Here is a 13,341-nt window from a genome sequence, read left to right on the forward strand (position 1 = left end):
TATAACTTTTCTATAATTAATGCTTTAATCAAAAGTTCTGTCTGAATGTGAAAACTGTTATTCAAATTCACCGAGTTAGAAATACTTGAGTAGTCTCCCCTTAAAGAAGTGTATCAAGTTAATATTAGAAGCTAATAAAGAGCTGTCCAACTCTTCATGGACTGTATGACAACCCATGTGGGATTATCAAGCATTCAATTAATTTTGGCAGGTAGTCTTTCTCGCGGGTCTTCCTGTGTTACCTTGGCGAAGTTTTCTTTCACAGGGTCTGAACCCTTCATTGCAATGATTCGTCATCACACTATTGTGTTCGGAATGTTTTTTTTAAATTTGGTTCAAAACGGCACAATTATGATGACTGATACATTTGCACATTCCAGTCTCCTTGACAGACAACATAACAAACACCTTCACAAGACACCAAGGTCACACCACTCGCTTAACACCAAATCTTCATTTGACCTTGAATTTTCAAGGCTTGCGTCACATCCTAGCTGAGTGGTCCCCAGTCCTGGCACAGAACACACAGGTCCATGTTTGAAGGACTGACCCTAGGCAACCTGTAGGTCACTGTATCTCCAACCATTTCATTACCCTAAACAGTGTCAAGTCCTCCGAGGTTCTAACTTGTAAGAGAATTGCGTTAGTAATCTCTGGTTATCTATCACACGAAGATTTCTGGAATAGTAAAACCATTACTTACTACCACAATCTTTATAAATGGAAAATCATCATAGTTTCTTGATGAGTCAAAATAAAAATGCACTAAGCATGGGTTGAATACTTGGGGGTATTTTAAACATATTTTGAATTTCAAACAAGTCTAAAGAGATAAGCTGAAATTAATTTTCTGTCAAAACATTTTAGAAGTTTGAATTCTATCAACTGATTATCATGCAGGTTAGTTTAAGTTATAATTGAAACTTACTTTTGAGTTACATAACAAAAAGCTCCTACAATCTATAAATTCCCCTGTGTCTAACAACATAGCAATCCTTTAGGGAGCATAAAAATGTATTTCTTAAACCAGTATATTAATGTAGGAGAAAAATAACAATACATTTGAAACTTACCTGATGTACTCAATAACTTCTGATGAACACTTCAACGACGTTGGTGCATCCAAATCTAGAATTTCAACAATACATATACCATTAAATTTGATTTCTACAAAAAATAGAAAATGTAATTGAATCTTTCTGCTTCCATACATAAACTTAAGTTCATATGAAAGTACTATTGTTTGATCAATCTGCAGAAGCTGTCACAATGACCTTGCACCTTTAACCTTGACCTTTGATCACTTTGATATGATACTGTGTAGGATATAATGTTATGATACTATAGGGTAAATATGAGCCAAATGTGAGGGGAGATTCTCAAGATGTGACTCTAATTAGGATCAGGACACAACAGAACATGACAGGACAGGATGGACGGAGAACCTTGAAACTCTATATGTCTCCATAAAAAGGTTGGAAATTCTCCAAAATGTACTGATAATTCCCTCTTTTCTTATTCTTAAACACTCTTTCTTCACTGTATTGCAACATTTGTCACTGATTATACAGAACATGATACAGCTGTATAGACATGCTTTATCATGGAATGGAAAAAATTACCATAGGAAGTTACTTAGGTTGATTATAAAGAATATGACACAGCTGTATAAACATACTTTGTCTGGAATGGAAAAATTTACAATAGGAAGTTACCCAGGTACCCAGCGTTACAGGTTAGGGTGAATTTTTGACAGGGGAAATTACTCTGTATAGTGATGTTTAAAGATAAATTGATTTAGGAAAAGAAGGACACAAACCTAACTGCTGACTTTTACAGAATCGTACAGTTCTCATAGTCTGGGCTATCATGTGCTGCAATGAAAAATAAACATGTTAGGTCAAAACAAGAGGCCCAGAGGGCCTGTATCGCTCACCTGGATCTTTATGACCAACAGTACTATATCTGTGCATATGTTCCACGTTTAAACACATTTGACCCCTGTGAACTTGACTATGGGTCAAGGTCATTTCTTTTTGCAAACTTTCCTTTGGGCCAGGTGAGCTAACAAATGTGTTTACTGAATTTATGTTTCTAGTATATATAAACTATTTATTTCAAGTTTATCAATTATATACATAAACACATTGGTCATGTACCTGTAATTTTAAAAGTCTGGGATATTGAAATTGACCATCACAATATCTCATTTTAAAAATCACAGTTGCAATAATTTACTTACCATTTTTTCAAAATTCACCAATCCATCAAAATAAGTTTTGTTTCCTTCGTGAGTAAATGTTAAATCTGTAACCAAAGACATGGAAAAAAATCTAAAGTCTTCCAACATCTTCATCTTCTCTCAATGGTATCTCTCTCAACAATGGGAACCATAATGGTATCTCTCTCAACAATGGGAACCATAATGGTATCTCTCTCAACAATGGGAATCATAATGGTATCTCTCTCAACAATGGGAATCATAATGGTATCTCTCTCAACAATGGGAATCATAATGGTATCTCTCTCAACAATGGGAATCATAATGGTATCTCTCTCAACAATGGGAATGGTATCTCTCTCAACAATCATAATGGTATCTCTCTCAACAATGGGAATCATAATGGTATCTCTCTCAACAATGGGAATCATAATGGTATCTCTCTCAACAATGGGAATCATAATGGTATCTCTCTCAACAATGGGAATCATAATAGTATCTCTCTCAACAATGGGAATCATAATGGTATCTCTCTCAGCAATGGGAATCATAACAGTATCTCTCTCAGCAACAGAAACATAACAGTATCTCTCTCAACAATGGGAATCATAATGGTATCTCTCTCAACAATGGGAATCATAATGGTATCTCTCTCAGCAATGGGAATCATAATGGTATCTCTCTCAACAATGGAAATCATAATTGTATCTCTCTCAACAATGGGAATCATAATGGTATCTCTCTCAACAATGGGAATCATAATTGTATCTCTCTCAACAATGGGAAACATAACAGTATCTCTCTCAACAATGGGAATCATAATGGTATCTCTCTCAACAATGGGAATCATAATGGTATCTCTCTCAACAATGGGAATCATAATAGTATCTCTCTCAACAATGGGAATCATAATGGTATCTCTCTCAACAATGGGAATCATAATGGTATCTCTCTCAACAATGGGAATCATAATGGTATCTCTCTCAACAATGGGAATCATAATGGTATCTCTCTCAACAATGGGAATCATAATGGTATCTCTCTCAACAATGGGAATCATAATGGTATCTCTCTCAACAATGGGAATCATAATGGTATCTCTCTCAACAATGGGAATCATCTCTCTCAACAATGGTATCTCTCTCAACAATGGGAATCATAATGGTATCTCTCAACAATGGGAATCATAATGGTATCTCTCTCAACAATGGGAATCATAATGGTATCTCTCTCAACAATGGGAATCATAATGGTATCTCTCTCAACAATGGGAATCATAATGGTATCTCTCTCAGCAATGGGAATCATAATAGTTCTGCAACGAAAACATTTCAGTATCTCTCTCAGCAACAGAAAACATAAACAGTATCTCTCTCAGCAATGAAAACAGAAGAGTATTTCTCTAAGAAATGAAATTTTGTGTATTGCTAAGTACAACCAGAAAGCAAAGTCACACAGAAAAATCACAACATCAGCAAAAGACGTCCACAAAAATAAAAAAAAAAGACAAGATGAAAAATATTCAAAAGGTCTTAACATAAATTTTAAGATCTTATCTGAACTTTGAAATTTACTGTATACAACTGCTCCACCATTAGTCTCCTCTACACACAACACTGTGTTGTAAATTTTCACTTGTTGAATACTGACCTTTCATCAGAAGAGGCATAAATGGGATGATGGGTGCGGCAAGTTTAGCCACAGTCAATCTGTATACACGGTGATTCCTTGAGGGGTCCATCAGTGTCTCAAATTCAGCAAACATCTTCTTAAACTTACTGGGCAGCTTCTACAGCACAAAACATTTATAAGTGTGTAGAGACAAGATTTTTCATCTTAATAATAAATCAAGACAGATAATATAAAAACTACAGAGAAATTAGTAAGTTTAAATGGTCCTCAGAATCTCTTATCTAACCTGTGAATTTCGATGTCCATAAATGAATTTTAAAACTGTTAAAATTTATACAAGTAGCTTTTCAAACAATGTCTATCAATTAAATAAAATGTCTATGTAACAGTAATTATTGAAAAACCAGGAAATGGGCATTCTGAGAAAATTTTGTGATTTCACAGGATCTAAAACCTTTATTATACATAACAAGAGATCCCAGACAAATCTTGGTGCCCACCATTGTTTGATCTTTATTTGCTCTTTGAAAGTTGGATCTTTTCCCTTCTTTTCTCCTCTGGTTTTGCTCTTAATGATACAAAATTTGAACATTTCTTTGTAGAAATAGCAAAGGTAATCTTTACCTGCCAAGTCCAAAATGGCCATCTGGAAGCTATTTTGTTTATTCTGATCAAATCTCAAAATCAAACAGACATAAATATAGTCCAGAGGGAACATGCATATGAAATTTGAGAGAGATCCATTCAGTACTTCTAAGAAATAGGCCATTTTGTTTTTCTGATCAGTCCTAATATTAAATGGGCACAATTGAAGACCAAGGGGAACATACATATAAAATTTGAAAGAGATCCATCAAGTGCTTTTCAAGAAATAGCCATTACAAAGTTCATTGAAAAAGTCCTACTGTCTGGCATTTTAATTTTCTGATCAATCTCAAAATCAAACGGGCACAATTAGGGACCGAGGGAAACCTATATACGAAATTTGAGATAGATCCATCCAGTACTTTTAAAGAAATAGTGATAACAAAAATTGTTTACAGACAGACGGACAGATGATGAATGGACAAACAACAGACAGACGACAGGCTGACCACGGACCACAGATGTAGGGTGATTTGAATTGCCCACCATCTGATTGATAATGGTGGACTTAAAAATAATGTTTGTTTCAAACCAAATTTGATAGGTGTGCCATTTCTACAGGTCTACATTTACATAAAATAATTCTGCCAAGTGAGTTACCTCCCATGTCTGTGACAACCTGCTGACAGCAATGTTACTAAGTCCCATCACAATGGCAAAGAATGAGTTTAAATTCTGGTACTCCTTACAGCTGTAAATGATATAAACAAATAAACAGTCACATCTTCTTTAGAAAGATAAATCCAACAATGAAGTGCACAGTTAGCTTTTATAATATACTGCAAACAAATGATAAAACCTCAATTTTATGTAGTAAATACTGTCAAACCTCGTTATCTTGAATTCGGCAGGACCATGAGAAAACTTTCTGATAATCATGTATTCGATTTAAGTGAGTTCGAATGTTTTGTGTAAAGATAACAAGGTTCTACTGTATGCACATTTTTCATAATTTACATGCTAGATATACAGTTGATACATCAACAGGTGTTGGACTGACATTGATACATCTCCCATGAGTATTTGAAAATGAACACAAGGTTGAGGTGCTAGATAGCTATATCTGACCTACGACCTTGGTTGAGCTGTAAGATAGCCATATCTGACCTATAGCCTTGACTCTGGACCAAGTTCTGTGCACATCTGCTGCTCAACTCACTAAACTTTTAGTCAATATAAATGACATTAACAGAAAAGACGTTAACTAGTTTTCAAATCATCACCAACCCACCCTTAGACACATACCCAAGACTGACAGATAACAGACAAAACCATAAGTACACTCTGCCACAAAAGTCAAGAAAGACTGTCATGAAACAACATAATAACAAACATGTCCAACAATCTGAATTTTTTAAAATTCAAAATAACAGTGACCTTGACCTTAGAACTTGGGATATAAAAAAAATATCCCAAGCAAGCACTTTTGGTAAGGAAGCATTGTAGGAAGTTTGATTTAGATTGGGCAAGCCAACTCTAGTTATCAGACAGAAACTGATTTTAACTCATAGTTACAGTGACCTTTAACCTATAGACCTGAATGGCAATCTATCTAAATTAAACACTTTTAGTAAAGAAGCATTGTATCAAGTTTGAGTTAGATTGGCTACCGCAAACTCAAGTCAGTCAACAAAATAAATTTTCCATTATTGCAACAATACCTCAACCTTTGACTTCTGGGTATGAAATGTAATCCCTCGCAAACATTTTCAATAAGAAATCACTGCATGGAGTTTGAATTTCTTTGGCCCAAGGGAATCCCAGTTACATCACAGAAACTAATTTTCTTCTTAGAGTAACAGTAATCTGGACCATTGACCCTGGGACTCAAAAGCGATCCAAAGCAAGCCATTTTAAAAAGGAATCGTTGTATGAGGTTTGAGTTTGACTGGCCAAAGCAAACTTGAGTTATAGCAGGGAAACTGATTTTTCTATTAATAGTAACAATAACCTTGACCTTTGACTTTTGAAGATGAAAATCAATCCCATGAAAGCATTTTCAATGAAATTTGAGCTTGATCGACCCAAGGAAACTCAACTTATATCATAGAAACAAAAGTGCTGATGGACAGATAGACAGAAACTGTGAATACTATAGGGCAGGAGCACTTTTGTACGAGGCCCTAAATTTGACTCAACTGTACATGACTCCGAGGCAGTAATCATACTCTACACACTTAGTAATTGTAGGAGACAGCTGAGTGTTACTCGGGTGAAAATATACAAAGACAGACATTCTGCGCGACTTAAAATTTAATTTTATAAAATTATAAAAAAAAACTTAGAAGTTTATTTAGTAACTTCACATGATAAAATCTACAATATTTTTTACAATTCCTAATGGTAAATGAAGATTATAAATTTGAACTCTGAATTTCGTTAGTGTTCATCACTCACTGAGATGCTAGCTTGATGAATTTCCTCAGCAGCTGTACCCGTTTACTGACATTCTGGGCTAGTACCATTTCTGTGATGACCCAGAACTGGACTTCGTTGAAGCGACGTAGCAGCACGTCTAGGTTTGAGGTAATCTTGCCAAAAGTGTGGCGACCAAACACTTGATAGATGAGCTCATACTGCAAGATCAAGTAACTCAAAATCACAAATTTTTCTTTCTATAAAAGAAAATTTTTTGGATAAAAATGAACCATGCACCAACAAAATGAAATATGAAACAAGAAATTATGATGTAGTGTTATATTCCGATTTTGATCTTACCTCGTCCACATAGACCAGCAGTTCCCAGTCATACAGTGTCATGTAATAGGCTACTTCTTTTGTGCTCATCATCTCAAACACAGCCATGGTGCCTGTTGTAGGACCATCCTGTTCTGGTAATGGTGTCTGTCATACAAACATACAAATTACAATCATACAGAGGTCATACAGACATACAAGTATTACAACCATACAGAGGTCATATAAACATACAACCATACAGAGGTCATATAAACAAACAACCATACAGAGGTCATATAAACATACAACCATACAGAGGTCATATAAACATACAACATTACAGTTATACTGGGGTCATTCAAACATACAACCATACAGGGGTCATTCAAACATACAACCATACAGGGGTCATACAAACATTCAACCATACAGAGGTCATTCAAACGTACAACCATACAGAGGTAATACAAACATACAATCACACAGAGGTAATACAAACATACAATCATACAGGGGTCATACAAAATTACAATCACACAAAGGTCATAAAAATTACAATCAAACAAAGGTCATTGAAAATTACAATCACACAAAAGTCATCGCAAATTACAATCACACAAAGGTCATATAAAATTACAACCACACAAAGGTCATAAAAATTGCAACCACACAAAGGTCATAAAAATTGCAACCACACAAAGGTCATAAAAATTGCAACCACACAAAGGTAATAAAAATTACAATCACACAAAGGTCATAAAAATTACAGCCACACAAATGTCATAAAAAATTACAATCACACACAGGTCATACAAACATGAAAATATTGCCTGCTTTTTTATATTCTTTTCTAGTAATGAGGTCTGTCATACAACTATTACAGTCTGTACAAACACATGTTTATGTTTGTCATTCAACAGTCTTGTAAAGAACAGAGCAGCTATAATACTTACCAGTGCGTCGATGTGTTCCCGGGGGGCAATGAATAGTTGTCCATTCACACTTAAAGAAGTGGTGATACACAAGTCGTTGTCTTTCAATATCAGACGTTCTGAAAATAATTATATCTTACACAGTTTTTTTATTCTTATACAATTCTGCAAACTTTTCAAAGAATGACAATGATTTAATCAATTCATTTTGTTTTGTTGTAATTATCGCCCCTTGAACAGCCAGGGCTCTTTTGACGAGGGGTCTCTTTGTAATAACTAGCAGCTACATCACTGAACAACATGCATGCATGTAACACATGTCATACAAAGTTATTGGGGTAAAGTGTCCAAAGATCATAACCATATCAGCACAGACCAGTCTGTTTCTCAGCTTCCTTAGAAACACAAACCATCACAGGTAGGGAGCAATGAACCACACACCTCAAACCCCGACTTTAGTCAAACTATGGTTTGTGTCTATCATGCCTGAACATGATGAATTTTCAAAAACAGATTGACATTTCTGCATATTTAACTTACATGAATTCATCAACAGGTTTCTAAGTAAACTTAACATTATATTAACATGAATCAATATACCATTTACTACCAATTCACTCCCAACAACATTATTTGATAGAACTCTACAAGAGTGGTCTCCCTTCCTATAAAAATGTGATGAAGACTCCACAGTGCCCTTCCTTAGAGACTTGCTAGAGATTTCATCACTGTGTCACATAAATGTAATCAGAATGTAGTCAGAATGCATGATATCATTGTGTAGGATTAATCAAATTCTAACTCTGTTTCAAATACAATCGTATCTACAAAAACCAATCATGATAATATCAGTAATAAATCAATATACGATCAAACCCTTATACAGAAGCAGCATGTCCATAAAAGCCACTTTTTTGAATCCCTAAGTAAAACGTTTCATAATAATTAGAACCTCTATATAAACACCACCTGTGTATAAAGGCCATTTTCCTTATACAGAAGCAGCATGTCCATAAAAGCCACTTTTTTGAATCCCTAAGTAAAACGTTTTAAACTTCTATATAAACACCACCTGTGTATAAAGGCCATTTTCCTCTGCTTCCTTGTTTGGCCTCTGTAGACAGGTTTTACTCTAATATTGAACAAATTTATGATGTTGGAGTGAAATAAACCAGATATATCATATTCCTATAAGTAACTGCATGGACATGAGGAAAAACAATTGTTATTTTGGAAAAGATTTTGATTTTAAACTTATCTGCCAACCTACTGAGGTCTGAGGCAAAGTGATGATGAAAATTCCTAAAGACACTCCGTATCAAAAAAATCGTGATCAGTGAACATGACTTTCAGACCAAAATTTTAAAACTATTATCTTTTGAAAATATGTAACTCTGGGTGCAATGAATTTCAACATTTTTCTGTCTCTTCAATGAACTGACCTCCAGTAGATTTGACCTCACATAGGACAAGGTCATTCCCAAGGCACAACTTATCACGGGCTAGAAGTATGACGTCCTTGGCGGTACTGCCCATTGGTAGTCGTAGTGTGGTGTATGTATGGTCAGCACAGTACACCTTAAACACATCTGTAATATAAAAATATAGGTTAACATTGTGGTCTCCATAATGTTTACCACTCCCCAACATTTAATTCTATTTATAGCAACAGTGACCTAAATCAAATGAACCTTCTATCATGAGAGAGTAAATTATTCCTTTTTTCAATTTTTTTTGCACTGTCAGTATTTTTAACATTGTAAATCTTTTTATAATGTCAGGATGTGCCTTACTATCATAATTTATAATTTAACTCTACTATTTTAAGAAACAGTAACCTTGACATTGGAACATGTCAAACATTCATTCACATCTATGATTTTTTGATAAGATTATATCACAATGTAAAAATTCTGTTATCTGTAGAAACACAAATTCTGAGATAATTACTGGAAATGAAATTGCAGACTTACAAACAATACCACAATGCTCGGCACACGAATTGTAGATGTACAATTGTAACATCAATGAAGTCTACTAAAAGAAATTAAAATTGACTCTCAAAAGTAACACAATGTGTAGCAGTCAAACAGGAATACATTACTTTCATCGTCCGATTTGATTGGTCGTCGTCTCGTTAATGGCGTATCCGTCATATTCTCTTTAGAAAATCTGCGTGTGAGAATGACAGTCGGAGAAATTCTGCGCTTGCTCGGCTTTTCTACTTGAACAGGACTGTGGAATAACAAAGAACATTCTGTATTGGACAATTTTTTTCAAAAAGTTCTAAACAATGAAATTTTATTTACACAAGTAAATTAGAGAATGTGCAATATTAAAATTAAAAGAAACAACATGAAAAAATTTATATTCATGTAAAGAGATCACAGTGGAGTTTTGATGTCCACTGTTGTATGAGATATTTTGTTCTTTAACAAAAGGATCTTTTCCCCTGTTCACTTTCTATTACAATTGAATCACAAGAAATCGGAAAATTCCTCTGAATTTCTGTTGTTACATACCCTTTGTCACATTTTATGATGTCTTCAAGAGTTGTAAGTTCTTGTAAAAGGGACGGATATTCAGTACAATCAGCCTTCAGGGATTCATGCAGTTTCTGACAACATGAGAAAAATTTCTTGAGTGAAAAACCTAAAGGGACATAACTCTGTCAGAATTGCTGTATATTGTCACTTTTGTAATTACCGAAAATAACAAAACTTGTTTAAATTTGCTCCAGATTGATTTTTCAGCTGTTTTAATTTATATTTGTGTGTTCTGTAAAGTTTTGCTTTTAATATGCAAGTGTTAAAAACAAAATAGAAAGCTGAATTAATTTCATTGAGCTAAGATATTTCATAACCATCATTTTACATATGTATAACACAAGTAATGATTTTAAACTCTTTCTTTTTGTATTACAATATATATATATTACACAAGCTTTTTGATTAACAGTACAACATCAGTTATACTGAGGACAGCTATTGTTGTTGATGGTGCTTTGCTTTTAATCAATTTGCAGAATCTTGTATTGTTGTACACTGTTGATACACTATAAGGTACCCTCAGATTGACTTCATTCACTGATAATTCTACTGATATTGTAGTAGGTGATGCCCTTTTCATCTGCAGTTTATATTTGCCAGATTTGACACATTTTTCCTATCTGATCTTCAACATATATAAGTATAATTCATTTGAACTGAAGGGTAAAGGTCACGCGTTTGTGCAAACCTGAAAACCTTTCATCACAGTATATTTACATTTTGTATGTTGGCCTCCCATCAACTCTGGATTAAATCTGGATTTTACTAGCCAGAGTATAGATGCAGTCTGGACCACAAAACAATAACATGACATCATTTTGGCATCATGTTGATCAATGTTACATCAATGCTTTGCACTTCCCCTCAGATACCATGCAGCATAGCTTTAGGACAAACATTTACCTGATTATGATTTTTGAAAAGGTGTGTAAACTTAAAGTGAAGAAAACAATTTTCAATTAAAAAAAAAGACAGGACACTGTTTAAAATATTATTTGAAATGTAAATATAATGGACGTCTGTCAAATTGTATTTATTGTCAATATGAATGCAATCACGGTGCCAGATAGATAATCAGACTGAAGTTCAATGGTTAAATGCTAATGGCCAAATATTGTGACTCTTGGCTTTTCCGTATTTGAGAAGAGTTATCCCCCCTTTAATTAGTTACATGTAAGAATTCTCTGATAGAGGCATCCTCCTTGAAGCTCTCCGGGGCTATACAGAACCATTCCTGGACAAACTGGACAACACACTTGCGCTGCGTGACTGCATAGTCAACTGAATCCTCTTCGTCAGATTTTTGGTTGACCTTGGCATGGTAGCTGTTTTGAGGTCAAGGTCAATTGGTAAAATTTTACCTACACCAGAAATAATGGAATGGTTATATAATTTTTTTCATGGTCACATACTATTTCTTTCACATATGTAAATAACAATAATTATATGATTCTTGTGACTGTATAAATGAATAAATCCGAGACAATTTGGGATTATGGTTGTGAATTTTTCAAATTCAAGGATACTGGGACAAGAGGGGCGGACACAGCTGCTCACTCGGCATAAATATCACATGTGTTAGTAGGAACACTTCTAGGAAGTTATCTACAACAACAACAAAAAATATGTAACAGTTAGTGAGAGTCAGGTCGGAGGTCATAGGTCAGTCAGGTCAAAGGTCATCATAAATGTAAATATAAATATACAAATGAACAGCCAATGTCAGTAGAAGAAGGAGACAACGTTAAAACAGATCAGATCTGAATCAGCAAATAAAACCACTTAACAGTTACACCAAAATATTGATAAGATTATCTTTATAGAAGATTGTCTTTATAGAAGATGGTCTTTATACAAGATTGTCTTTAAACAACAAAATCTATTTCTTTATCATTCATCGCAATTTTTACATTAAGAGAATACTGCAATTTTGGTTTAAGTGACATGATCATGAAGAAACTGTCTTGTTGGTCCAAACAGAGTTTGTCGTTAAGTACATTACATTTGGATAATACATTTCATCACAGAAGAACTGACACAGACCCTTTGTCTGATGTCAAGTATTGTAGGTTACCTGTGGCCTCTTCTATTTTACTCTCAAGACTGGTCTCCAGCAAATGTTCCAGCATCTTCTCCGGTGTTCCAGCCATCACAGAATATCTACAACACATTTAGTCAAATATTGTTCCTTTAAAAATTCTCACAGAATATTCTAAAATTAGAAAACTTGTTCGTATGAAACAAGAATCCGATTATCATAAGGCATTTATGCATGACATACAAGGAAAATTTTCAGCACATTTGAACATTGAATGGTTTACAATTACTCAATGTTTTTTTTCTGTGAAGTTCAAATGTTAAGCAAAGTCAATACCCTGGACTGTACAAATAACACTCAATATTTATCAGTAGTGTACCCCATCAGGAATTTGGTGTCCACTATTCAATATGGCTTTTATTGGTTGCATTTTCCTCATCTTTTTTTCCACTGATCTTTTTCATCCTTTGGTCGGCCATTTTGTTTTTATATACCATTTCCAAAATTATGCATGCAGCAGAAGGGATCAAAGGATCAGTCTTGTCTTTCTCAAGATAATAGTGATAACAAACTCAGCCTGTCAAAACTGAAAACTGCCACCTGCATTGTCAGTTATTTTGGTTTTCCAATCCATCCCAAAATTGA

At 34.4% G+C, this 13,341-nt stretch overlaps 1 protein-coding gene across 1 annotated transcript in view; it reads right to left on the reverse strand.

The window, feature by feature from the left end:
* Positions 1 to 374: 374 nt before the first annotated feature.
* Positions 375 to 13,341, reverse strand: part of LOC132547367 (rap guanine nucleotide exchange factor 4-like) — an 81,499-nt gene continuing 68,532 nt past the window's right edge. Inside the window, exons 14-28 of the mRNA XM_060211127.1 lie at positions 12,733 to 12,818; positions 12,185 to 12,263; positions 11,830 to 11,983; positions 10,632 to 10,726; positions 10,214 to 10,344; positions 9,552 to 9,698; positions 8,131 to 8,228; positions 7,217 to 7,342; positions 6,896 to 7,074; positions 5,099 to 5,189; positions 3,872 to 4,010; positions 2,243 to 2,307; positions 1,820 to 1,874; positions 1,074 to 1,128; positions 375 to 678 (exon numbers count right to left, since the gene is read on the reverse strand). Of these exons, the coding sequence (XP_060067110.1) occupies positions 606 to 678; positions 1,074 to 1,128; positions 1,820 to 1,874; positions 2,243 to 2,307; positions 3,872 to 4,010; positions 5,099 to 5,189; positions 6,896 to 7,074; positions 7,217 to 7,342; positions 8,131 to 8,228; positions 9,552 to 9,698; positions 10,214 to 10,344; positions 10,632 to 10,726; positions 11,830 to 11,983; positions 12,185 to 12,263; positions 12,733 to 12,818 (1,573 nt within the window). The 3' untranslated portion in view covers positions 375 to 605. The remainder of the gene's footprint in view (positions 679 to 1,073; positions 1,129 to 1,819; positions 1,875 to 2,242; positions 2,308 to 3,871; positions 4,011 to 5,098; positions 5,190 to 6,895; positions 7,075 to 7,216; positions 7,343 to 8,130; positions 8,229 to 9,551; positions 9,699 to 10,213; positions 10,345 to 10,631; positions 10,727 to 11,829; positions 11,984 to 12,184; positions 12,264 to 12,732; positions 12,819 to 13,341) is intronic.

The sequence above is a fragment of the Ylistrum balloti genome, unplaced genomic scaffold, assembly GCF_031769215.1.
Source record: "Ylistrum balloti isolate Yb309-2 unplaced genomic scaffold, AGI_CSIRO_Ybal_v1 Utg369950, whole genome shotgun sequence".
Classification (NCBI taxonomy): domain Eukaryota; kingdom Metazoa; phylum Mollusca; class Bivalvia; order Pectinida; family Pectinidae; genus Ylistrum; species Ylistrum balloti.